Source organism: Podarcis melisellensis (genome assembly GCF_964234715.1).
Source record: "Podarcis melisellensis genome assembly, chromosome: 8".
Classification (NCBI taxonomy): domain Eukaryota; kingdom Metazoa; phylum Chordata; class Lepidosauria; order Squamata; family Lacertidae; genus Podarcis; species Podarcis melisellensis.
Genome location: NC_138540.1, coordinates 17,671,213 through 17,698,391, shown reverse-complemented (window position 1 = coordinate 17,698,391; position 27,179 = coordinate 17,671,213). Strand labels below are relative to the sequence as shown.

Sequence of the window (27,179 nt, the reverse complement as noted above, 5' to 3'; positions counted from 1 at the left end):
TGGCTGCCTGAGGCAGCTGCCTCGCTCTGCCTATTGGTTGAGCCGGCCTTTCCAAGCCATCACTTTTTGGAGTGCACTAGGCTCTGCTTTCTTCCCCTTGGCCTGTGCATCACTCAATGCAAGCAAATGAATGAAACTGCCTTTCGGATGCCTTTGATGCCCAGGTGCAAAAACCGTGCATTGCACGGGGAGATTGAGGGTTCCAGCCCTTGTGGTCTTGCTGTGCACTGAGATGGGCCCCCATTTGCCCTGAGCACATGTGTCACAGGCTCAAAGATAGCTGGCTAAGCTGCGAAAATCCAGCTTGGGCAATGCTGGCCCCTTCTGTGCCAGAGTTCTTCAGTAATGTGAGGCTGGTCCTGTCGTTAGGCAGAGCAATTTGACCTTCACAGGGAGGTGGTTTTTGGTGGGGATGGGGCAGTGGCAGTTACATTAACACAGAGGACAGAGCTCTGGGTTTGTGCCCCCGTGGGCTGCTCTGCTGCCTTCTTCCCTCAGGCACCATGAATGAAACCTACAGTCCCCAGCTTCTGCACATAGGAAATATGGGGCGAGTTGTCCTTTGCTTCAGGTAGCAGAATGCTTCCGGCCACCCCCATTTCCCCATCTGTGTCTCTCCAGAAGGGTCCAAAAGGTTAAACCTCCTCCCCCCTCCACTTTCCTCTTAGTCGGAACTATGCAGGATATCTCTGATGGCTCCTTTAAGAACAGGACAAGGGCTTTGAAAATTGGGATTCAGTGTGGTTGTATCCTCTTGGAAGAAGGGTTTTTTTAAAACTTTGCAAAAACTTGGCTTTTGTGGGGTATTGCTTTAAAACCCACCAGCCCCCTCCCAATAAATACATAAATAAATAAGTAAATAAATAAATAAATAAATAGACTCTTTTAAAACCCCCAAATCATTATGCACTTTTTTTATTAAAAAAAAGCCAAATCAAGATAACCTTTGCCAGCCTGGTGCTCTCCAGATGTTTTGGATGCCAACTTCTACCAGCCAGCACAAGGCTGATGGGAGTTGTCCAAAACATATGGAGGGCACCAGGTTGGCAAAGGCTGAGATGTGAGCAAAAGAGCTGTATTGGGGTCCTTGTGCTTCAGGAAGAGGATTGAAACAAAACGAGCTCCCTACACCTCTGCTTTCTGCTGCATACAAAACATAGAATCTGAACTAACAAACCTGTTTACATGCTTTCCCTTTTTAATCGTTTTGTGTGTCTGAGTAGGAGAGGTTTTTAATTTAGGAACAAATGCCCCTCTCTGGAACTCTTCCACTCATCCTGCAGATTGTAAACATTTTGGGCAATTTGGTAGCCAAGGTAGGTTCACTTTATGCTGGCTTGAAGCAGTCAGTCTCACCTAGGTATACTGGGTTCTAGGTCTCCCTACATAAATGCTCTTGTTCTAGATGTCTCTTAGGTCTAGTTTTGTGGGAACACCAGCTGAGACTTTTAACTAGTGTTTGGGGCTGTGCCACTTGAGATCACAAGCTGGGGCCCTGCACAAATAGATGCTTGTGCCTATCAAAATAGTTCCCTGAACATAGAAAACCAGAATATTCTAACCCTTTTCCCTGACATGCTAGCTTTTGGCATGCTTGGAATTATTTTACACGGAGGAGCATTCCATCTTGCAGGCCTATGTCTGAAGTCTGGAGCAGTGCAGGCAGACCTCATGCTCTGTATGTAAGAACCACAATTAAGCCCTTCTTGAGCTCCCCACTAAGATTCTAATTTCTCTTTCTTGTGAGGTGAACTTGTGTTGTTAGGCTGATTTTTCTTCAGTGGGGCCATCTTTGCCCTCCTCTTTCTCCTTTCCAAGCTGGCTTTTACTCCTGTGGCTCACTGTGATCAAGGAGGTGATTTAAAGAGCAATTTCAACCTTGTGGTTCAGAGGAACCAAATTTGCATGTTGGCATTTTTTTATGCAGCTTATAAAAGCCATCTAGTTGGGGGTCAGCTCAGGGAGGAAGTTTACCTACAAACCACAGTACTGAACAGACACATGCAGGCTTTAAGCACCATAGGATTTTTTTCATCAACAGAGCAACCTCGCTGCATTATTTTGGGGGGGTGGGGGAGAAAATGTTTTGGCTCTGCCGTGTGACATCAGGGAGTGTGCAGTGGTGCAGCGCCAGGACAGATGGGGCTCTCTTTAACATTACCCTCCTCTCTTTCTCTCTCTCATATAACTAAGTGCTTAGGTTGGAACTCCTCCTGACACTTTCTGTGGGTCTTGTGTACAACCTCTGTGCAGGGAAAAAAGGGACCATCCTTGGAGGCCCAGATCATGGCATGGGGTCTGTTTGTTCAATGTACTCTGATTGTGTAAGTCTCAGCATAGTGATTAACGTTCCTTATACAACGGACACACTCCTCACTGCCAACGCGCGTGCACATCGATCGAGGCTGCTGGTTCAGGAGCTAAGCCGATTGTGCGATGGTTTTAATGATGGACTTAAAAGGTTTTATGTGGGGTGCTAAGTTGCCGTATCTGCTGCCTCTGACCAGTAACAAAAGTGGGGTGAACTGTGTGGAACCAGGAAACACCCCCCTGGAGGACATTTCCTGGAAATATTATGTGTACACTAAGATAACTTTTTTAATGTATTTGTTTTATTGTTTAAACTCGGAACAAAACTAGCCTGCAAAGTCTTTGCTTTGGGAAGGAGGCCACTATGGGTGGACTATAAATAAGCATTAAGGGGCTCTTCTTAAGCAGGAAGAGCAAGTGGATGGTAGTGGAAACCAGGTGTGTCATAGCATACTCATAAGCTGGGAATTGTAGTGTCTTATGTAAAGGTCATATGTCTACTAGGTCAGCTTAGGTTGGTTTATATATGTAGCTCAGGTCGGCAAGAGGGCAAACATCCATTCTAAGCCACTGCTGCATTGGCCATTACAAGAGCAGAGCTGTAATCTGCTTTGGAAACAAGGTGACACAAAATTGTTATTTTTTCTTTTCACAGCCGGTCCCTGGTCAGGCACTGTGATCAGTCCCTTGCCCATTATAAAATAGTTCCTCTTGGCCAGGTGTCCCCCAAGCAAACAGAAATGAAATATTTTCCCTTGCATCTTAAATTTGGTCCTAAGTTTTCCAAATTCCAGGAAAGAATGTGAACTATGGCGAAAGGAGAGGGTGAGAATCCAACCAGAGAGGTGCCAAAGCTCTGTTCACTGTGCCAGTCCTAGAGTCAGCCAGCTCTTAGGACCCGCCTACCTTCTGGAGGCTCTGCCCCATGCCATGGGCCAGCCAACCCACAGAGCATGGGGCTGCAAACACAGGGCAAGCTTTGAGATCACCTTTCACCTCCTGGTGGGATTTCCACTTTTCTCATTCAAAGAAACAATTTTTTCCTAATGAAAGCAAAAACTGACCACGCTGGGAGCTGTAATGTTGGAACTTGAAAGTCATATATATATACTAGTTGAATCATAACCTTATGAACCTTTTAATATGGGTTTTCGTTTGAAGCAATGCACTTTAACCTTTCAGGCCAGTGTCCCCATTCAGGATGTTATGGAAGGGGGAGGGGGTGTCAGGCTCCAAACCTGTGGGAAGGTTTCTCCAAACACCCCTCCCACAAATCCCCCTGAGGGCATTTCAAAGCAAAGACTTTATTCGCTGCTGCTTTACTGTCTAATAATTTACAGGGGATATTTAATTTGTTTTTGTTTTTAAAGTGTATATATAAAGTAATGTGTATTTATGCATCTGTAGTTTATATTGCACACTAAAAGCAGGACGTCCTCTGGGCTGATCTGCCCTTTGGCATGTTCTGCCGTCACTTAATACTGTCTTTTACTGCCTATGCATCAAGTGGTACAGTCCTCCTCTGCATTAACAGCTGGCTGGATTTTTGTCATTCTCTTGGTTTTGTTTCTTTTTAACCTGCTGCTTTAAAAGAATGGGAATAAAACTAATTTTTTTTGCTGCTCTGAGGGTTTTTTTGTGAATGCATATGAAACTGGACTACACCTCGTGCATGTGGGTATCACATTACTCCACGATGGCTCACTTCACCTTCGCCCTCGCCCTCCTCCCCAAGTCCACAGACCCGTCAGTCCTTCTGACATCACAGGAATGTATCCAGATTTGTGCTTCCTTATACTAGAAACATCAGCCATTGGTGGAGGGTGGGGCAGAAGCAGACGTTTAATTTCTTTGGTTCAGGAGGCCATTTGCGAGTTTGAAGTGCAGCCACTGATGACCAGTCTGATAATACTTGAAAGAAGTCTTGTGGTTGTGCTGATGTTCGTTTTAAGGCCTGTACCCTTTTTTGTTGTTGTTGAGCAAGAGGGACAGCCCCTGTCTCTTGGCGAAAGGGGAGGAGTTGTTCCGCCTTCTATATGGCAGACTCGTGGGCCTCATCCAGGGAGGCTCTGAGTGATGTCTGCTAAAGCTAGAGAAGATTACATGTGCTCATCCCACCCAGAACAGTTCTTGTGTGTTGTTTTCCTTTCCCCTATTTATTGACAACCTAAATTCCATGTGCTTTCCGCATACACGTCTTTCTCATTGGGCATTTGTACGTTTAAGTGGTTCCTTCTTCCCGATGCCCACAGACAAACATGCGCCTCGTCAACACAGACCACCCCTCCACCAACCACAGTCACCTGCACAACATAGGTGGCTTTCTGGAACCGATCCCTTACCCCTTCTCTTTCATTTTTTAAATTAAAAATCAGTCTTTCCCTGGTTGAAAGGAATACATTCACAACACTGTACTTTTTTTATTAACTGACTTTGTTTTGTCTTTTTCTGTTCCTTCCCATGTTTTATTTTGTAAATATATCTGATGTTCGGAGCTTGGGTATACAAAATGTAAATATAGTTCATGTATTTGTACTAATTCTGATCCATCTTGCTGTATAGCCTTTAGGTGTGCAATGCAGATAACAATATCTAACTCCGTGTATGGTAACCTTGCACCACTGAACTGTTAGTGAACGAGGTGAAAAAAAATAAAGATTAAAAAGCCAGTGGATTAAACGAATTTCAGCTCCGTGTGTCTTTTCTTACCTCTTCTTGCAAGAGGCTATTTGGGCCCCTCCAAATTGGTGGTTTTGTTTGTTTGCAGGTGTATCCTGCAATTTATTATCCGGGGCTTGAATGCACAATGACTCTGAAAGGGCACCAGATTCCCCCTCCTCTATACCAAGAAACTAAGTCCATCCTGCTAGCCTGCCCAGCCCTACCTTAAATAGCCATGAGACATAAGCAGAGCCTGCTGGTCAGGCCAATGGCTCATCTAGTCTGCCAGCATCCTGATCTCACAGTGGCCAATTAGATGGGGTGGGGAGGGAAAGAACCTTCTATACCAGAACAAAAAAAATCCTTCCAGTAGCACCTTAAAGACCAACTAAGTTAGTTCTTGGTATGAGCTTTCGTGTGCATGCACACTTCTTTTTCTATACCAGGTTGAGGTCCTTGGAGAAACCATGGAATATAAATCTAACAATTGAATTAATTTAAATAAGTAAAAATACAGCTGGTATCACCAGCCTGAGATCTTCACCTAGTGCTGAACTGTTAGCAGAAAGCTCACTCCCAGCATTCAGGACCAGTAGAACTGGAAAAGCTCTTAACCTCTGCTGGCTTAGTACTTGGTAGAGCAGTGCACTTTTGAAACCACTAAAAACAACTGAGGGAAGGAGAAAGAGAATGTCCATACATGTTTTGATCTGCTCTTCTTTTGTAGCTATTAATATGAGGGGGAAAACAAAGAATAGCTATGATTAGCCATCACTCATCATCTTGGGACTTGAAAGGTGCTGCAGTGAGGATGCTAGCTACACCCTTAACACAGTGCAGTTAAACCATGGAACTCGCTCCTAAAGGAGACAATATTGGTCTCCAAACCAAGTGACTTTGAAAGAGGATTAGACAAATTCATGGAGAGGGCTATTGCTCTCCTCCAAAGTTGCTGGAAACCACAGAAGGGGAGAATGTCCTTGTGTTCAGGTCCTGTTTGCCTACTTCCCATAACAATCAGTGAATCAAGTTAGGCTGAGAGACTATGACTGACCCAAAGTCACTGAGTAACCCTGGTCATCCAGGCCCTAAGCCAACAAACCACTACACCACATACCGGCAAATCCAGGTGACCCAATTACAGCTGATTGGGAGGAATTGCGCAACAAGCTCATTTCCCCCAAATACAGTGGTACCTTGGGTTACAGATGCTTCAGGTTACAGACTCCGCTAACCCAGAAATAGTACCTCAGGTTAAGAACTTTGCTTCAGGATGAGAATAGAAATCGCGCGGCAGCGGGAGGCCCCATTAGCTAAAGTGGTGCTTCAGGTTAAGAACAGTTTCAGGATAAGAACGGACCTTCAGAACGAATTAAGTTCTTAACCCGAGGTACCACTGTGGTAAGGAAAGTGATGGAGAAATGTGCCAGGGAGCATGGCATAACACTTGCTTTGATGCAATGGTCATCTAAGCTCCTTGCAAACAAATTGGAATGAATGCTCATGAAATAGCCAGTGTCGTATAATTTCGCTGCAAACAGATCATAATGAATGCTCAATAAACAGGCTGCCTGCAAGTACCCTAGGTCAAATTTCTGAAAACACCCAGCAAGGAAACTTCAAACAGGGAACTGTCTGATCTTGTCAAAGGGATTTAAGTTACATAACCTCCAGAAACAAGGAAGAGAAAGCCAGAGGGACCAGGCCACACAAGTCAGAAATTGCCATTGTGAACATGCCTCTGGCACTCTGAGCATATGTGTGTATAAAATCATGTGCCTAGAATGACATTCATGTGCTGCTGTGTTTTGTGTTTGGTGGTTCAGCAGCAGAACAGCTGCTGTTCAATGTAAGAAGCTGCCTTTGATTGGTCCAGGAAGCCCAGAGCTCTTCAACCTCCTGTGACTGCTTTTAGAAGATTCTGCGGGGCTAAAAGTGGGGTGTGGGGTGTGTTGGGGATTCATGAAGACCCCTCTCTCCCTCTCTCCTCCCATAAAGTACTGTTTCCATGAAACTTGCTTCTGTAGGAATAGTCATAACTCCGTGGTGGGACACCTGCTTTGCATTTGTTTGACTGCAAATCCATCCAAATATTTTTGACAGGTGAACTTTTTTCAGCTTGAAGCCCATATTCCCTTTCAGCGAACTTTCTGGAGGCTTTACATTGGTGGGCACTGGGCAAGATCACAAAGGCCCCATTTGCACTGACTTTCAAAGCACTACCATACCACTTTCAACAGTCAAGGCTTCCCCCAAAGAATCCTGGAATCTGGCTTGTTATGGGTCCTGAGAGTTGTTTGGGGACTGCTGTTCCCCTCCCAGAGCCAGTCCCCAGAGAGGTTTAACAATCAGTTCTTCCTCCTAGGATATACTGGGAATCGGCATACTGGGAAGGGAATAAGGGTCTCCTCACAAATCCCAGCTCCCTTAACAAACCACAGTTCCCAGGATCCTTTGGGGAAAGCCACGACTGTTTAAAGTGGTATGACAGAGCTTTGAATGCATAGTGCTGATGGGGTCAGAGACAAAAGCAGGTGGAGTAAGAATGTGGCTTACCTTTGCACACATCTGGCAAGCAAGAGGCAAGATCGCAGATACGCCCCAAGTCTATTTAAATATGGTGCCATTTATGGTATTGATGGCAAGCCTTGCATTTCACCCTTACAGCCCGAGAGAGAGGGAAAGGGAGCCGGCGAACTACCCCATCCCTCGAATGCATGACTTTGAACCATTGCCAAAAAAAGAGAGAATGAAAACAAAAATTTCCCATCCCACCGCAAAAGAGGGATGGAAAGGCAGAAGCCTGCGCCTTTAAAGGGCGATGCTCGCCGTCCGCCTGAGCCGATCAGCAGACCTTTGGGCTGGACTAGGGCTGGCCCCTCCCTGCGGTGGGCTGGCCTAGGCGGGTCCGCTCCAAGTGGAAGCCTCTTTGGGAGCGCCAGTCGCCTGCTTTTTTCGTCTCAGCTACAGTTAAGCCTCCCGAGTCGCCGCCATGGCCCAGTAAGTATTGGGGGGGCATTTTGGAGAGGGTTAGCGGGGCTCGCTTGGCAATGCTGAGTTACGCGCAAGAGTAAATGACCGATGAGTTCAAGGCGGGGAAGGTTTGCTCCTAGGCGAGTAAATCTCGTCGGGCTACTCTGGAGTAGACCGTAATTAATGGCCATGGACCCCACTGACTTTGGCGAAGCTCCCTTCCAAGTTAGCGTGCGTAAAGCAGACCTAATCCGGAACACACCGTGATGCGGAAGTGCATCTCGGTGAGCTCAGTGAAGGCGGGTGGGTCGGTGGGCTGACTCTCGAGTAAGCAGGGTCGCAGTCAGGAAGCTTCATTCGGTTGCAGGAAGCTTGCTCCTGTGCAAGAGAAGGGAGTGCACTGCCAGGCTTTCCTCGGAGGGAAGTTTTCACTGAGCTCAGTGGGGTTCATGGGGGTAAGCACTCTGTAGGTGCTCAGGTGCATTTCCATGGCTTGTTAGCTCCGGGTCCTCACCTCCTTGCGGGGCGGGAGGGGGGCTCTGTTGCAGCAGAAAAATAAAGGTATTCATTGCTTTCCCTCCACTGGTTCCTGTCTCCATCCATTCTTATCTGACTGATCATTGACTTAGGTGACTCAGAGTACCTTGGGGAGTTGGGCTGCAAAAGTGAACCCCAAATTTTTCTGCAGCAGACTGATTCACGTTTTGCAGGACGGAGCCTTCGCATGACAAATAGGTCCTGGGGCTTTATGTCTGTGGGGTGGGATCATCTTCTGATCTGGAAAAGTTTTTTTTAAGAAAAGGGGGGGAAATCTCAAACCGTTCCTAATTGCAGCTCCATGGTGATTGGTTGAGGAGGCAGTTTTCTTGATTTATCTTTTTTTTTTAAGGTTGAGCATTAGAAATGAAAACCTTCAGCCTCTTGAGCCATTCTTTAGAAATCAGGGTGGGTTCAAGTTGGATGTGCTTGCTTCTGGGCTAATCTCAGCTGCATGGAAATTGATGGTGGTTAATCTTTTGTGTAAATTGGAAAGGACTGTGGCTCAGTGGCAGAGCACTCACTTTCCATGCAGAAGGTCCCATGCTCAGTCTCTTGCAGCTCCCCTTAGGGCTGGGAGGGATTCTCTGCCTGGTACCTTGGAGAGCCACTGCCAGTCAGTGTCTGCAGTTGGATGAACCACTTGCCCAACTCCTCATAAGTCAGCTTCCTTTTGCTTTGATCAACTGGTGGGGTGAAATCAATTAATTAAATAAATGATCAGAGCATAGGGAGGCATGTCGCACATGCTTTAACAATACATAATAAGAAAAGTCTGACTGCTCCATCAGGCCAAAAGTCTGACTGCTCCATCCAACATCCTGTTCTCCCAGCCAATAAGATGCCTCAATAGGAAGCCTGCAAGCAGGACCTGAGTACAAGAGCAACTTTTCCCACTTGTGAGCCTCAGCAACTGGTATTCACAGGCATACTGACTCCCAGCAGGGGACACAGAATTTGTGATATCCTTCTCCTTTGTGTGATTCTGAAATTCTCTTCTAAAGCCATCTAGGTTGTTGGCCATCCCTGCCTCCTGTGGGAGCGAGTTCCAAAGTTTAACCATGTGCTGTGTAGAAAAAGTCCATTCTTTTGTCTGCACTGAATCTTCCAACATTTAGTCTCAAATTCTAGTGCTATGAGAGGGAGAGAGAAAAATTTCCTCTGTCTGCTTTCTCCACACCTTGCACAATTTTACACGCCTCTTTTGTGTTCCTTCTTACTCTTCTCTAAACTGAAAAGCCCAAAATGTTGTAACCTTTCCTCATAGGGGAGTTGCTCCATCCCCTTGAACATTTTGCTTGCCCTTGTCTGAACCTTTTACAAAGTCCTTTCTGAGGTGAGGTGACCAGAGCAGTGCTGTGCACAGTATTCCACAATGTGTGGCTTCTCCATAGGTTTGTATAAAAACAGGTTGTGCAGGATTATTGCAAGGATTGCAATGAGTTAATGCAGGGGTGAAGAACCTTCATTGGCCCAAGAGCCACATTTCCTTCTGAGGCCCACTAACCAGTGATGAGTAGGGCCACCCACCACCCACCTACCTCACCATTCTCTGTTCTGGCAATCAAATGATATCCCAGTTCAATAACATCTACCAGCCAGGTAAAATCACTGGGAAGGAGGGTGCAGAAGAAGGCCAGTGAGTGGTGTGGCTTGGGCAGAATCACATTTTAAAAAATTTTTCCACCTGACCATCCATACTTCACAGCTCCTGGCATTGTCTCTAGCTAAGTCTTCCCCCAGTAGACCCACTGAAATCAATTGGCCTCCATTACCCATATCCATTAATTCCAGTCTTGTCTACTCTGAGGAGGACTAATGTTGAATGCAGCCTCTGGTCATTGTCATCAATGCTTAGTCCTGTTTGACTTAGGCCTGACTTTTCCTTCTGGACTTTGTAGTTTTGAACTTACAGGGATTCAAAGTGAGCACTTGCGCATACTGTAGCTTTCAGGCATGAGGGCTCCCCCCCATCCGAAGAGGTACAGCCCCAACGCAGAGGACTGCCTCCTTTGCTAATTGTTTGGACAAGGCTTAAGAAGATGTAAAGAGAAGCAAAGAGACATTGCCCAAGGCAGAGGGGGTGGTGTGGGTGTGGAGAGAGTTGCCAGAGGGGTGCCCAGTTTTGGTAACACTTGGCTGGCTTAATGCCACGTGAAAGACTCCACAGGTGTGTTGTGCAAGTTGGGCCAAGCTCAGGATTTAATCCCTGACGTTTTATTATTGTAGTTGTTGCTGGTTCCTGGGACTACAAATCCACTCTGGGGAAGGGTGATAGCTCAGTGGTAGAGTATCTGCTTTACATACAGAAAGTCCATGGTTCAACCCTTTGCATCTCCAGGTTGGGTTGACAAAGGCTGCAATCTGAGACCCTGGAGAGCTGCTGTCTGTCAGTGTACTGTAGACAGTCCTGTGTTAGATGGAACAAGGATCTGACTCTGCTAAAGCAGCCTTCTGAGTTCCTATGCTTCTACCTCCATTTGTCTCTGCTTTTCTTCCATAATGATTTCTTCTTCCTTTCTCATATAATCCCTCTGAGTTTGAGGAAGTCTCTCCCATATTGTTGAGGCACAGCTAGGAAATGAAAGGGCTTCTAGAAGCGTGTAACTTCTCATTTTCTAGATCTAGTTGCTCAATCTCTAGAATTGACACAACACAGTCCTGGCTGGTGCAAGGCATGGATCAGAAGCACAGCCTGGGTTTTTAAACTGCAACCTTCCCTCTTCCTTGGCACCCTTGCCTGGGTGTCACAGGCCCCACCTGCGCTGTACATTTAAAGCAGCATCATACCACTTTAAACAGCCATGGCTTCCCCCAAAGAATCCTGCAAAAAGGGATGGATTGTTAAACCATTCTGGGAAGTGTAAGCATCCATGTCTGTTCTTCCCCTTTTTCAGAGCAGACATCGCCTTGATTGGACTGGCCGTCATGGGCCAGAACCTCATCCTCAACATGAACGACCACGGCTTCGTGGTGAGTGGAAATGCCCGGTGTGAAGTTTTAAATGCTAAGCAATTATTTATCACAGACTCTCTTGCTCTCTCTGCTAGGTACTGTATAGAATGCGGAAGGGAGATCTTAGGGCAGAAGCTTGAAGACAGGGGTGGGGGTCTTTTGGTCTTCCTGATGTTTCTATATTACAGCTGTGCTCATCTGTGATGGTTGGATTTCCCAGCTTATTGGAACAGAAAGGCAGGATAAAAATCTCCCAAATCAGTCATCCATGGCATATTAGCTACTTACTGGGCTAAGTTCTAGATTTTGGTGTATAAATCCCTATACAGCCTGGGACCAGGATACCTGATAAATCTTCTCACCCTTTATATACCCAACAGATCATCTTATCAAGAGAGAGACCCATTCTGCACAGTGTAGGGGCTGGGCCTTTAGTGTGGTGGCTCTGCCTTTTGGAATTCCCTTCCATTGAATATCAGACAGGCACTGTCTCTGTGGTGTTTTCAGCGCCTGCTAAAGACCTTCCTCTTCTAATTAAGTAGAAATCTTTACTAGTCTGCATCTGCAGTGTAGATGTTTTTATTGCTTTATAGTTTGTGGGTTTGCTACCCTGGTCTCCTTTGGGAGGAAGGGCAGGATATAAATATAATTAATTATACCCATGGGCTATATAGTAAATCTGCTGGTGGTAAGAAATGTATGAATGTGGAGATAAGAAAAGTTTGAAACAAGAAGGCAAGGAAGGGGATTTAGGGTAGAGGCAAGGAACTTTTGACAAACCAGGTGCTGCTGGAATGCAGCTGCCATCACCCCCAAGAATTGGTCATGCTAGACTGGGACTGATGGGAGATGGAGTCCAGCAACATCCGGAGGACTTCAGGTTCCTGATTTAGTGGGAGGCCTTGTCTTTCCTTGTTTTCTTACTTGCTTGAGTACCTTAAATGACAGAACATAGATTGGCTTACTATTTTGAGCGATCTCTGCAGATAATTGCTCAACAGGAAGTGCTGGTGTGTGTGAGAATCTGGCTAAACCTGTATACATTGAAAGGTTTGGTGTGTTTTTTTAATGACCTGCACACCAACTTAAATACATTCAAACCAAACCTTTCATTTTTCATGTTAAATGGGGGGAAACAATGAAAATGAACATGCAGGTGTCTTGTCCTTTTGATTCTTAAGAGAATAACTCCCTAGTCCTTGGCACAAACCCATTAGAAAACCAGGTATAGGGGGGATGCATTTCAGAAAAGGGATTAGCTCTACTGTCTCCCAGTGCAATCCCTCTCTCTCACCCTCTCCTAGGTCTGTGCATTTAATCGAACGGTATCCAAAGTGGATGACTTCCTGGCAAATGAAGCCAAGGGCACTAAAGTCATTGGGGCCCACTCTTTGGAAGAAATGGTCTCCAAGCTGAAGAAACCCCGGAAGATCATCCTGCTTGTCAAGGCTGGGAGCGCTGTGGATGACTTCATCAACAAGCTAGTGAGCAGATCTCTTCCTCCCATCCTTGACCAACTGCTTCTTCTTTTATAAATGATGCCCCTTTATGCCACTTTCCAGAATTCTATGGATTGGCCAATGCTAGGGCTGGCTGAACATTTTCTCCCTGTGGGGAAGGGCTGGGCCTCAGTGGCAGAGCTCCTGCTTTGCATGTGGAAGGTCTCAGGTTCAATCCCTGGCATCTTCAGATGGGGCTGGGAGAGGCTCCCTATGGAAAATCCTGGAAAGCCACTGCCAGTCAGTATAGATAATATTGAGCTAGGTGGTCTGAGCCAGCTTACTATGTTTCTCATGGTAAGTTAACAGCTATATTTTATCTGCACAATCAGAATGAATTTCTGGAACAAAAATGCTTTTTCTGTGTAGCCTGAACAGGAGCAGTCACCATTAAGAAAACGAAGTCGGAATAGTATACACTAGTGTATACTAGTGTATACTATATCAAGTGACTCTTCTTCTTTGTTCTCAAAACTCTTAACCTAGCTCAAAGTTGTTACCTGAACTAGCCAGATGTTTAACTGAGAATCAATGACAGTCAGTCCATCATTTGAAAAATAAGACTTTAGAGCCATCTTGCCCCCAAAAAGCAGCTAGACATTCCATTTTGGCAACTACAATCTTGGCTTAAGGAGCCATTTGATGCCTAGCTTATATTTCTGAGTTTCTAACACTGTTTCCAAGACACAGACACTTCCTGCTCTAAAATTCAGTAATATTTTAGTTGAAGAAGGAAACATAAGAAGCTGCCTTATACCTAATCAAACCATTGGTTCATCTAGCTCAATACTGTCTACCTCTTACTGGCAGCAGGTTTCTAAGATTTCAGGCAGGGGTCTTCCCCAGTCCTACGTGAAGATGCCATTGATTGAACCAGAGACCTTCTACATACAAAGCAGATGCTCTACTACTGAGCTTTGGCCCTATGAAGCTGCCTTATACTGAGTCAGACCACTGGTCCATCTAGCTCACTATTTTCTGCACTAACTCCAGGGTCTCATTTGAGGATGTCTCATAGCCCTCCCAGGAGATGTTCCACTGGATTAGATAGGCTTTTTGGTCTGATCCAGCAACTCTCTGCAGATGGACACCTGCCACTAGATTCAGAGAAAACCTCTCTTGGTACCAGTCATTGGGGAAGAATAGTGGGGAAGGGCTGCTGCCAGTGTGCCCTTTTCATGGGCTTCCCAAAGGCATTTGATTAGCTGGATCGGATAGGCCATTACTCTGCTGACCTCTTCTGATGTAACACTGTCTCTTTCCTTTACAGGTGCCACTGCTGAGTGCCGGAGACATCATTATTGATGGAGGGAATTCTGAGTATAGAGATAGCACAGTATGTATGGTGCCCATTTGTATCATACTTGTATACTCCAAGGAGCTCAAGAGGATATGTGAGAGCTAACTTTATCTTCACTAACAGACCTGTGGGGTTGGTTGGTTAGGATTTGTTTGCAAGACATTTCTCTCCTAATACATATTTTCCTAAGGATGTTGTCATGCTGCAGTTTTTTGTGCAACCAGCAGGTGGCTTTGAGAAGGGCGGGATTGGTGAGCAAAGTAAGTAGGGGTGCAGCCCCTAGTATTTTATAAAACTGCAGCTTTTTATATCCCGCCTCTCAATTTTGCCCAAAGGCTCATCAATGAGTTTTGTACAAGGATTGGAAGTTTTGAGCAAGGTGTTCCGTTGTGCCAAAAGCTGTTTAGTCACACTGGCTACATGACCTGAAAAGCTGTCTGTAGACAAATGCTGGCTCTCTCGGCCTGAAAGTGAGATGAGTCCATAGTTGCCTTTGACTGGACTTAACCATCCAGGGATTATTTACCTCCATGCTCTAAAGCCCACCAATGTCTGTTAAACGAGATGCAAAGGAAATTTTACTCGGTGCAGAATTTTAAGTTTCAAATGGTTATGTAGCTCTTAACTGGTACAGGAGTCAGATTTATTTTCTTTCTCTTTTGTGAGATATACATTGCCCTAAGTAGAGAATGCAGTGCTTTTGCCCCCGTAATCCTATTTTCCGAGCAACGAGTCTCCCTTCTTTTTCTATCCAGAGGCGTTGCAAGGAGCTCAAGGAGAAGGGCATCTTGTTTGTTGGGAGCGGGGTTAGCGGCGGCGAAGAGGGCGCCAGGTACGGCCCTTCACTCATGCCAGGAGGAGCCAAAGAGGCATGGTAAGTGATGATGAGAATGATTTAATGCATTTATTTGTTGCTTAATGCATAGGTTTCTCAAGGCTATTTACAATTATGAAAATGTACATGATACAAAATCCAGAATACAGCAAAAAGAAAAAAGAGCATTAATTGACCCAAAGTGCTCATCCTGCAATAACATCATAGGACAAATCCTGCTCCACTCCATATATAAATTCACATATATTGCTTTCCCATTTTTTAAAATATAGCAAATGTTTTAGCTGCTTTTACATATGCAATTAATTGTTCTGTGTATGGTTTTTATTGCATTGTAAATCACTTCGGAAGCAGTGCTAGAGCACTTGCTTGGCATGCAGAAGGTGCTAGGTTCAGTCCCCATCAGCATCTCCAGGTAGGTCTGGGAGAAACTCCCTGCCTGAAAGCCCTGGAGAGCAGCTGCCAGACAGTGTAGACGATAATGAACCAGATGGACCAGTTGTCTGACTGACTCAGTATAAGGCAGCTTTCCATCTTCAACTGCAAAAAAGGACAAATCCTTTCCCACTCAATAAAAATAAAAACCGCAGCAAGGTATGATCCAAACATAACAACTGAAAGGCTGGGCATACATTAATGTCTTGGCCTAAAGTTTGACAATGATGGTGCCAGGTGTGTTTCCTTGGGAAGACCATTCCACAGACATGGAGTCACTGCTGAAAAATGCATGTTCTCTCAGCTGGGTCCTCCTCAGATTGAGTTGTGAAGGGACCAAAGCAGTAAATGTATGTTTCATTTTTATTTTTATTTACTCATTTACCATTTTTCTCCTGCCTGGGGCAGTCAATAAAATAGTAGATGCCAATAAAACATAATTTTTAAAAACACAGACTCAGATGAGATACAGTAAACAGCAGCAATGGTATCTGTAGGGACTGCACCCCCCCAAATAATTATTTCCTTATCCAAACACATGGCCAAGTGAACATGTTTCTTAAATGCTTCTGTAGTAGGGGTAGACCAAATATCACTTGGAAGGGGGTTTCAGAGGTAGGGAGCCACTACTGATAATGCCCTACCACATGTCTCTGCCCTCCTAGCCCCTGTTATGGTCAGGACAGTGAACCAATCATGATGATGTCCTTTCTGTTGCCTTTGCTTTGTTTTTCAAACATCCTTTTGGTTCTTTGCAGGCCTCACATCAAACCAATATTTCAGAGCATCGCTGCCAAAGTAGGAACTGGGGAACCCTGTTGCGACTGGGTAAGATGAGCTGACATGTTTATGATGCACTCTGTATGCTCCTAGAGATACTCTTCAAGCTGATGCCCCTCTTTGTGAATTGTTTCTGGAAGGTTACTAGCTTCTCCAGCCCCTCACCTTCCCCATCAAGAGGAAGGGGAGAAGGCAGACCCTTTCCAATATTGACGAGCCCATTGGGGGCTGTACTTGGGGGGTAGAATGCGGGTGTGGCCCAGCCTCCTGGTGCTAAAATTATGCTTTTAATGGGAATGGGATTTTAACTTATTTATTGTGGGGGTGGGGTTGTTATAAATTGTTCTGTGTTACATGTATTTTGTATTTGTATTTTTTTGGTTTTATAAGGCTGATTAATATTCTAAAGTCTTTTATATGTGTTTGTGGGAGGGAGGTTATTGTTTTGTTGGTTTTGTTTTAACTATTTACTTGTTTTTTTACCTTGTGAAAAGGAGATATTGTCATGAAGAGCAGTATATAAATCTTAATAAAAAAAATAATAATTCATTTTATTCTTCTCTCTCATGACTCTGGCAGGTGGGAGACGAGGGGTCTGGGCACTTTGTAAAGATGGTGCACAATGGGATTGAGTATGGAGATATGCAGCTGATCTGCGAAGCCTACCACCTCATGAAGGACGTGCTAGGCATGGACCATGACGAGATGGCCGCGGTGAGCCCACAAGACAAACCAATTTCTTTAATCTGATGGGTGAAGACCCAGTTTTAATAAGTCTAAATAAAAGCCAGAACAGGCACTTACACAGAGACACAGCAGGGAGCCTCCTTTTCTAGATGGAGTTCCCAGGAGCCTTTAGGGGGATGGGATACTTGTGGGCCTTCCATATGTTGTCAGACTACATCCTTGACCATTGGCCATGCTGCTTGAGGCTGATGGGAGTCCACCAATATCTGGAATTCCCCATATCTGACTTAGACTGACTTGCGACCAATGGGAGTTGTGGCCCATCAACATATGACGAGCCCAAAGGTTTACCTCTACAGCAGAAACTGTCTTCTTGACTGCAGGACCCACAATCATCCGCTCAATCCACCAGAACCTGTCTTTTGCACGCAGGGGAAGTCCCTAACAGTGGAGGTGTACAGCAGAGCAACAAAGGCATCTTCCTATTTTCTTAAGAGCAAATGCATCAGGATTATAGAGCACAGAGAACTCCATGTCCTAAAAAAAAAAGACCTTGCAGTCTCAGGGAGGGGGTTGTTGATCTCTCTGCTCCTTGTCTCCCTTGCCTCTAGGTGTTTGAGCAGTGGAATAAAACTGAACTGGACTCCTTCTTGATCGAAATCACAGCAAACATATTGAAGTATCGTGATGCTGATGGGAAGCATTTGCTCCCAAAGATCCGGGACAGTGCTGGGCAAAAGGGAACAGGGAAGTGGACGGCTATCTCAGCTTTAGAGTACGGGGTCCCCGTCACTCTAATTGGTAAATAACTTTGACATAGATTTGCACTAAAATGTGGCAATGATGGGAGGGGCAGGGGCCCCGGAGATATGTGGTGCAGTCCTTGTTTACTTGAAAGACCTGAGTTGAGGCACCCAAGAGTTTGTCGCTGTTATTTAGATTTCTGTGCTACCTTTCGTTAACGGAATTCAAGGTGGCATTCAAGTTTCTCTCCTCTTCTCCATTTTACCCTCAACAACAACCCTGTGAAGTAGGTTAGGCTGAGAGATGGTGACTGGTTCAAGGTCACCCAGTGAACTGAGTAGGGATTTGAACTCTGGTCTCCAAGACCTGACACTACCCACTACACCACACTGGTTTTATGCCTGACAACCAGTAAGTTTGCTGTGTGAGCTCAGGATCCTCCAAACTCAAAATATCATCCACACTTCTGTGCTGTTTTCACAGCTGGCAAAGGGCCATAGTTCAGTGGTAGAACATCTCCAGGTAGGCCTGGGAATATCTCCTGTCTGAAACCCTGAAGAGCTATTGCCCATCTGTGTTGACAGTACTGAGCTACAGGTCTGATTCAGTATAAGGCATCTTCCTATGTTCCTGCTCTGACTGGTGATGGTTCTCTACATACTTGGGCAAGGATCCTTCGCAGTTTTCCAAAATAAGCTCCTTTTAAAGTGGAGATCCTGAGGACTGAACCAGGAATCCTTTTGTATGCAATGCATCTTCTCTACCTTCCCTACCACTGAGTTATCAACTCTGCCTTTCTTCTTTAGCACACACACCCTTCCTGCTGTGTTCTGCATTTCTCCCCTCTTTTAAATATCAAACCTCCTCCACGTAGGGTTCAAGGCTTGGCTCCTAGGGTTGCCAGGTGAATTGCTAATGGATTGGGTGTATGGTTTGCTTTTCTTTCTCTCACCCCTTCTGTTTCCTTCCTACATCAGCATGACTTGCAATTTCCTGCTCTAAAGCAGCTGACTCATCCCTTCACAATGCAGAAGGATGTTGGTTGGCTAAGAAAGTGGGGGGAGAGGAGGGGCTACCTTTGTGACTGCAAGAGTGTGGAGGAACCACAGTGCACCTGCGGCAGTGAGAGTATGAGTCACTCACAGGAAATCTGAAGAACTTTTTCACCTTGTGTGTTTGCACTCCCTCTGCCCACGTCTTTCAGGCTGTCAGTCCTTACAAGTGGGGCAATTGCTTCCATTCCCGGTTACCACAAGCCACTCATGTCTTTATCTGCACTACTCAATTACCGTATTTTTCGCTCTATAAGACGCACCAGACCACAAGACGCACCTAGTTTTGGGAGGAGGAAAACAAGAAAAAAAAATATTCTGAATCTCAGAAGCCAGAACAGCAAGAGGGATCGCTGCGCAGTGAAAGCAGCAATCCTCCTTGCTGTTCTGGCTTCTGGGATAGCTGCGCAGCCTGCATTCGCTCCATAAGACGCACACACATTTCCCCTTACTTTTTAGGAGAGAAAAAGTGAGTCTTATAGAGCAAAAATTACAGTAGGTCCCAAAGTCGCTTTGGGTCAGTTTTTGTGAGTAAAGTGACTGATAAAATATTTTTATAATAGTAATAATAATCCCCTGTAGCACTCAATGAGTGTTACATTCCTGTTGAATATACTCTGTCCTCAGTGGGTTGTTTTTTAAAAAAAAACATTTCTTGTACCACTGCAAAACTTGGGGTTTCTCCAAGCCAGATGATACAGTTCCCATTTGTGTGTTTGATTGTGTTCTCTTTCGTATGCACAAGGATTGGCACTCTGAGTTTACCATTGATATCTAGAATTGTAGTTTGTTTTGTGGGGTGGGGTTGCTTACAGCACAATGCTGTGCGTGCTTAGTCTGAAGTAACTGCCATTTAGGCCACCTTGACTCCATGCATTTAAAGCACCACGGTACTGGTTTAATCAGTTGTGGCTTCTTTCCCTAACCAAAGAATCCTGGGAACTGTTTTGGGTGCTGAAAGTTGTTAGGAGACCATTATTCTCCTCACAGAGCAATAATTCCCAGAGTGGTTTAAAAATCAGTCCCTCTTTCCAGGAAACTCTGCGAGGAAAAGAGGTTCCCCTAAAACCTCTACGCACCCTTAACAGACTACAGTTCCCAGGATTCTTTGGGGGAAGCCCCAAATGGGTAAGTTTTATGTCCTGCCTCTAGTTACAAGATACCCAATAGTTTTTCAGTGAATATAAATTTGTGTTGTTTCAGAAAGCAGTCTCCTGTGTACACACAGTACTGTGGTCCTGTTTGCCATTGCTTCAGTTTAGCCATTCATGGTGTTTGGTTTTTCTTTCTCCAAAGGGGAGGCTGTCTTTGCTCGGTGCCTGTCTTCCCTCAAGGACGAAAGAGTGAAAGCTAGCAAGCTGCTGAGTGGACCCAATGCAGCTAAGTTTAGCGGAAATAAGGCGGCGTTTCTGGAGGACATCCGCAAAGTGAGTTGTTAGGCCAAGGAGGGCTAGCCTTGTGGCCCTCCGGGTGTTGTCAAACTTCAGCCCCCACCCAACATGGCCAGCAGTTGGTGTGGTGAGAGTCATAGTTTAACAAAATTATGGAGATTCACTATCCTATGTGTGGGGAAGATGCATCATTCTGCATTATAGTCTCCAACAAGAACCTCCATTGTCTGAGGTTCAGATTGTTGTAGAGATTGTATCAGTGGTTCCAGAATTATAGGCTTCCTCACTCAAGACATGCTCAGTGGGTTCCTTTAATCTGGAATGGGTGGTGGGGTGTGCAAACCAACCATTCCCTCACACTAACTCTGACCTAACATGATTCATGATGATGGGCAACTCTCTTTGGGTTGATGGGGTCCTTTCTCAGTCTCTGGTGGCTCAGCAAATGGGTGACTTTGCCACCCTCTGGAGCCAGCCCCTGCCTTGAAAGCTTCTTTCTAAATCTTGACACTGTCCCTTGGCTCCCTTGCAGGCCCTGTATGCTTCAAAGATTATTTCCTACACGCAAGGCTTCATGTTGCTGAGGCAAGCGGCAAAAGAGTTTGGCTGGACGCTGAATTATGGTGCCATCGCCCTGATGTGGCGGGGAGGATGCATCATCCGAAGGTAAGCAAGACAGATAGGTTATGATTGGAGCAGGGCTGTCGATTGACAGGGAGATGATCCTCTTCATTTAGAGCTCAGACCAACTGAATCGAAAAGTTGATATTCTAACCTACACTCTACATTTACAGTAGTATTGTACCACTTCAAACAGTCATGGATTCTCCAAAGAATTCTGGGAACGATAGATTGTTAAGAGTGCTTCTGCCTCTACTTTCCTCTGTCTCTCCTTTTGTAATTATTTGTTCCCACGACTTCTTATGCTCTGAGTTTGAGGAAGTTCCTCCCATTGAGACACAGCAGAGGAAATGAAAGGGCTCCTGCCTGCAACTTCTCATTTTCTGGATAACTTGCTCAATCTCTAAAATGGGCATGGTGTGGTCCCAGCTGATTTTAGGATCAGATGACCTTTTCTTTAAAAAAACGATAACACTTTTTTAGCACTCTTCCCTGGGTGACATATTTGTAGACACAGACCCCATCTGCAACATACAGTTAAAGCACGATGACATTACTTTAAACTGCTTCCCCCAAAGAATTATGGGAGCTGTTGTCAGTTAAGAGTGCTGGGAAACCCATTATTCCCCTCTCAGAGCTACAATTCCCAGACTTGCCTGGGAAGAGAGATTGCTAATTCTTCTGGGAATTGACTATTAGCCATGCTAGCTGGGGCTTATGAAAATTGGAGTCCAACAGCATCATTGGTTATCCCTGTCCTTGGTTACAGTATGTTGGTCCACATATGTTTTTGGGTTCCTGGCTATTTACCTCACTGATTTCAAGAAATCCTACTAACTGCTTTTGCATGTCTTCTGCATAGTGTGTTCCTGGGGAAAATCAAAGAAGCTTTTGATCGAAGCCCTGATCTCCAGAACCTACTGTTGGACAACTTTTTCAAGACGGCGGTAGAGAATTGCCAGGTAACTTCAGGAAGAAGAGGCCACATACACACACCATATATTTAAATTATTATTATTAATTTAATTTGTATACTGCTTTGTATTTTTAAGAAAAGCACTATATCACTTTAAACAATCATGGCTCCCCCGCAAAAAATAATAATTCTGGGAGCTGTAGTTTAAGGGTGCTGAGAGTTAATTCCCAGAGTTCCCTGAAGAGGGGCTGATTGTGGAGCAACTCTGAGAACCCAGCTCTGTGAGGTGAAGTTGGGTCTCTCCTAACAACTCTCAGCACCTTACAGCTTCCAGAATTGTCTGAAGTGGTATGGCAGTGCCTTAAATGTTCAAGGCAAATGCAGCTTTAGAAAGTACCTGACCATTTTTAAGTGCAGTATATATACACACACACACACACACACACCGTATTTTTCGCCCCATAGGGCGCACTGGCCCATAAGGCGCACCTAGTTTTTTGCGGGGGAAATAAAGAAGAAAAATATATTCCCCCCCCCCAAGGCGCAAGGCTGGGGCGGGGGAAGCCTGAGCTTTCCCCGACCCCAGCCCCCAGAACAGGCTGCTCTCTGCAAGCCGTGGGAGCCCTCCCGTGGCTTGCACAGAACTACCCGAAGCCCCGGCACGACTGCTGAGCGCGCCGGGGCTTCGGGATAAGAAGCAGCGCTGCGCAAGCCGGGGGAGCCCTCCTGCAGCTTGCGCAGAGCTGCCCGAAGCCCCGGCGCGACTGCTCAGCGTGCCGGGACTTCGGGATAAGAGGCAGCGCTGCGCAAGCCGTGGGAGCCATCCCGCGGCTTGCGCAGAGTTACCCGAAGCCCTGGCGCGCTGAGCAGTCGCTTCGGGTAGCTTCGGAATAAGAAGCAGCGCTGCGCAAGCCGGGGGAGCCCTCCCATGGCTTGCGCAGAGCTACCCAAAGCCCCGGCGTGACTGCTCAGCGCGCCGGGACTTCGGGATAAGAGGCAGCGCTGCGCAAGCCGGGGGAGCCCTCCCATGGCTTGCGCAGAGCTACCCAAAGCCCCGGCGTGACTGCTCAGCACGCCGGGACTTCGGGATAAGAGGCAGCGCTGCGCAAGCCGGGGGAGCCATCCTGCGGCTTGCGCAGAGCTACCCGTAGCCCTGGCTCAACCGCTCAGTGCGCCGGGGTTTCGGGATGCAGGCAGCTCTGCGCAAGCCAGGGGAGCCCGGGGGGAACTCCCATGGGCTCCCATGGCTTGCGGATAGTTTCCTGAAGCCTGGAGAGGGAGAGGGGTCGGTGCACACCGACCCCTCTCGCTCTCCAGGCTTCAGCGAAAGCCTGCATTCGCCCCATAGGACGCACACACATTTCCCCTTCATTTTTGGAGGGGGAAAAGTGCGTCCTATAGGGCGAAAAATACGGTATGTAATATACATATGTATACATATGTATGTATGTAAAGAGATAAAGTACTTAATTTTGCATTGCTATGAACAGCTTCACATACACCACAGCCTCAGAATGGCTGTCCATTGTCCATCCCTTGGGAGCAGATTTTGAGGGTGTGCAGAGGGCGCTGGGAAGGAGAGGGTGGCAAAGTCCTATTGTGCAAGGGGAAACTTTGTCCCACCTGCCCAAGGACAGCGGTGGAGACAACCCTATGTTTCCAGTGGAGGAAGGGTCATTGGCCGAATACAACTTTTAAGAAGGTAACTACTACTACTATTTTTACATCATTCCTCCCTTAGGAATCGTGGCGACGTGCCATCAGCACTGGTGTCCAAACTGGCATCCCAATGCCGTGCTTCACCACTGCACTTTCCTTCTATGATGGGTACAGGCATGACACTCTGCCAGCCAACCTGATTCAGGTAAACCAGTCTGAAAACAGCTTTGGCATGTCTGGAACTTCTCCAGCCTTTTTTGCTCCGTTCAGATATTTTGCTCATTTTCCTAGTTAACATAAGGAGAGCCTGGCTGCTGGATCAGGCCAAAGGGCCCATCTAGTCTGACATTCTGTTCTCACAGAGGCCAGTGGTAATGCCCACCTGATGTCTCTGTATCCAGCACAATTTGTGGTGCCACATCTCTCCTGGCCTTCCTTAAAATCCATCATTTTCTTGTGGCCTTTGGGTTAACCCCCTTAATTTCGATTCCTCAAAGGACCCATATTTTAAGCACATGTAGCTGCATTTGCCCATGATCATCCCTACCTTCATCTTTTCCTCTCCTTCCCTTTTGTCATTTTTCCTCATTGTCTGTTTTAGATTGGAAGTGCCATACAGGCTGCAGCTCCCAGCAGTATTTTTACCTGTTTTCCCTCTGCAAGGGGAACCTGCGGCTCTCCAGCTGTTGTTGGACTCCATCTTTTATCAGCCCCAGCCAGGGATGATGCGAGTTGTAGTCCAGCAACATCTAGAGAGCTCCAGGTTCTCCATCCCTGAACTGAAAGGATCCTCTTTAGTTTTACCAACACTGATTGAGACTCTACTGTAGAGGCAATGGGTTTGACCTCTTAGGTGTCCCCAACTAAATTCTACTTGAAGTAGATCCATTGACATTAATGGGACTAAGTTAGTCACATCAATTATTTTCAGTCGGTTTACTCAGAGTATTACTAACATGGGCTGCAACCCTGTGTGCCTCCTTTGAATTTAGCAACAATTGAAAGTTGACTGTGTTACTTTGGCAACCTATATCACTAACCATGTGTATGCAATTTCTCAAAGGCTCAACGAGATTATTTTGGTGCCCACACCTACGAACTGCTGTCAAAACCAGGCGAATTTATCCACACCAACTGGACAGGACATGGAGGCTCTGTTTCCTCTTCATCATACAATGCCTAGAAGGAAGCCTGAACTTGAAAGTGGAAAATACTGTAGAGCTAAAACATTCCCTCTTCTTGCTGGTTATTCTCTGTATCTTCAGCACTTTCTCTAGTTGTCACGTTTGGGGCATTTTTTTTTTTGTAAAGAAGTTGTGATCATGTCTTATAGGAGGGCTAAAATAAACATTTAAATCCTTCTTTGAAAATGTTGTGACTTTTATTTCACCAGCCCAGTTCCCTCTAGGAGCAATTAGTATAATAATAATAATAATAATAATAATAATAATAATAATAATAATAATAATAATAATAAATAATAATAGGACCAAAATCTCAAGCCTCCGAAACAAGAAACAAGAACTTAAGCAGTTGCCCTGCTGGATCAGACCAAAAGTATAGCATCCTATTCTCTCAGTGGCCAACCAGACGCCTGCAGGGAACCTGCAAGTTAGGACCTGAACACAACAGCAACCATCTTAGTCTAAGATTAAGATTATTAGCAGCTCTAACAAACAGATCTGCTTTGAATGTTGCATATAATCTATGTCTGCAAGAACACATCAAATTAAGCCTTATAATCACATCTTGAGTAAATTTTTCTCTCTCCATTTTTTTTAAGGATGGTAATTAAATAAATGTACAAGATCCCCTGTTTTGCCAAAAATACAGAAGCCCTTGTGCTGTGCAGCACTCCTGGATTTCCCATCCTCACAGCAGAGCCGAAATGAAATCACCCCAAGTAAAATTCCCAAATCTAAAAGTGTTAAGACACAATAAATTAAGGCCATATGCCTGGGATAAGAAAACCAATTTTAGCTGATGCTGAAAGCTTGTAAGAGTATTTTGTTGGTTTGTTGCATTTATATCCCACCTTTCCCTCCAAGGTGCTCAAGGAGGTGCATGTGGTTCCTCCTCTTCATTTAATTCCCACAACAACCCTGTGAAGTAAGTTAGACTGAGAGGCAGTGACTGGTCCATGGTCACCCAGTGTGCATCATGGCTGAGTGGGCAGCAGGTATACAGAATGAAGGAAAACTCTCTGCATCTGGAGTACCACCCAATAGCAGATGGTGTTGGGGTTGTACCGCTCACCTGTCCCTCCCCCCAACTGCATAAAAGGACAGTGAGAGGGGCATTTGCACCATGTCCACTGCCCCTCCCAGTTTCCATCCTGGTATGCAGCACTGACTCAGCCACATGCCTCACCATGCTGTTGGCTACTGGTGTTGCCGCAGAAAAAAACCTTGGTAGTTGGAGGCTTCAAGGATGCAAAGAAGGACCTCACTAGATGTCCTCTAAAGGGAGGAAGTGGTTCCACCAGAATGACAATTGCTAGACCCATCAGACAATGACCATGACGAAACAACAGCGAATGAATGGATGACAGTAAAGGAAGAAGAAATTGCAAAACGAATCAACAATGCAAACCAGTACAACCAAATATTGCTCACAGCCGCCCCAAATATTGCACATGACTACAAAGCAGCCGCAGCTAAATCCTCACCCCAAAGAGTAATAGCCCTGCAACAACCACAGCCAAACGAAGCAACCAGAAACCACCCTGGATCGATGGACTGGTGAACACCCCCTTCTCTGTCCTCTCTATTATTGTTGTTGTTACCATCATTTCCCCTTCCCCCTGGTTGGGGCAGTATTGGTAGTGGTGGTGGTACAGTCATACCTGGACTATAGATCAATGAAATACCAAGACACCTTGCCCTGCCTCCGAAGTCTGGTGATAGCCCTGAGTCTTAGTCACCCTTGTGCTATGATTTCCCAAACATAAGTGGTGATCTGATTTCCAAACAAGAATGTTTCTTATTTCATCAGTGTGATTGGCAGATTATAATGACAAGAGGACTGCTGCAGGTATTGGAAAAGGACAAACTCTTGGAAGAGGTAGGAATATAGATTATAAAATTTGATATTTGTTTTTTTAACTACAGCTCATTAGTGGCATCTAGTGGCTTTCTGAGGTATTTCATAGAAATACCTGGGATTCAGTCCAGTTTAAAAATTTTCTTTGCGCCCAATTCGCTTTTGAGACAAGGATGAAGTTGCTATCTGGATCAAACATGCCAATCTATGTTGTTTCACTGATTGGAACACCACATGACCTTGTAAAAATGGTAATGAAATACACATTTCACAAATAAATATATTAGTTATATATATTACTCAGATAGTATTGAGAGCTGAAATTGGTTGGTGGGGGGCAGGTTGAAGGAATAGCTTGAACAAATTTAGCAAATTCTGCATGTGATCATGCTTCGGTGAGGATCAGATATGGATTTTAAAACTCGTAATTGGAACACTTTCAGAGACCCATTTGCACAATGTCTTGCAAAGTCTTTCAAAAAGAGAATAAGGCCATTAAGCAAAGACTCGATACCTCTATTGCTATTATAGTTTTTTAAAGAATGGAAATTGTAGGATTGAGAGTTCATGGATAATGATGCAGTTTAAATGGATTCTGTGTGTTTTGTAGGGTGGTTTTAATTTCTTCCTTTGTATTGAAAACTTTTGTTAACCTTTATGCAAAATGGGAAGGTGCTAAAAACACACGCCATGACCGCCACCTGCAATCACCACAAATCTACCCAGACATCCAATTTTAATTCTGGAGCAGTGTTGTTTTTAACAATCCTTAAATAAATTAT

General features: G+C 45.4%; 1 protein-coding gene across 1 annotated transcript; it reads left to right on the top strand.

The window, feature by feature from the left end:
* The first annotated feature begins 7,813 nt into the window (after positions 1-7,813).
* PGD (phosphogluconate dehydrogenase) lies at positions 7,814-24,725 on the top strand. Its single transcript, XM_081923697.1, has 13 exons — positions 7,814-7,971; positions 11,379-11,454; positions 12,741-12,920; positions 14,206-14,271; positions 14,991-15,109; positions 16,264-16,333; positions 16,865-16,999; positions 17,584-17,773; positions 20,065-20,195; positions 20,692-20,825; positions 21,643-21,742; positions 23,438-23,560; positions 24,419-24,725. The coding sequence occupies exons 1-13, from the start codon at positions 7,964-7,966 to the stop codon at positions 24,536-24,538; spliced, it is 1,452 nt and encodes a 483-aa protein (XP_081779823.1). The 5' UTR covers positions 7,814-7,963; the 3' UTR covers positions 24,539-24,725.
* The last annotated feature ends 2,454 nt before the right edge of the window (positions 24,726-27,179 follow it).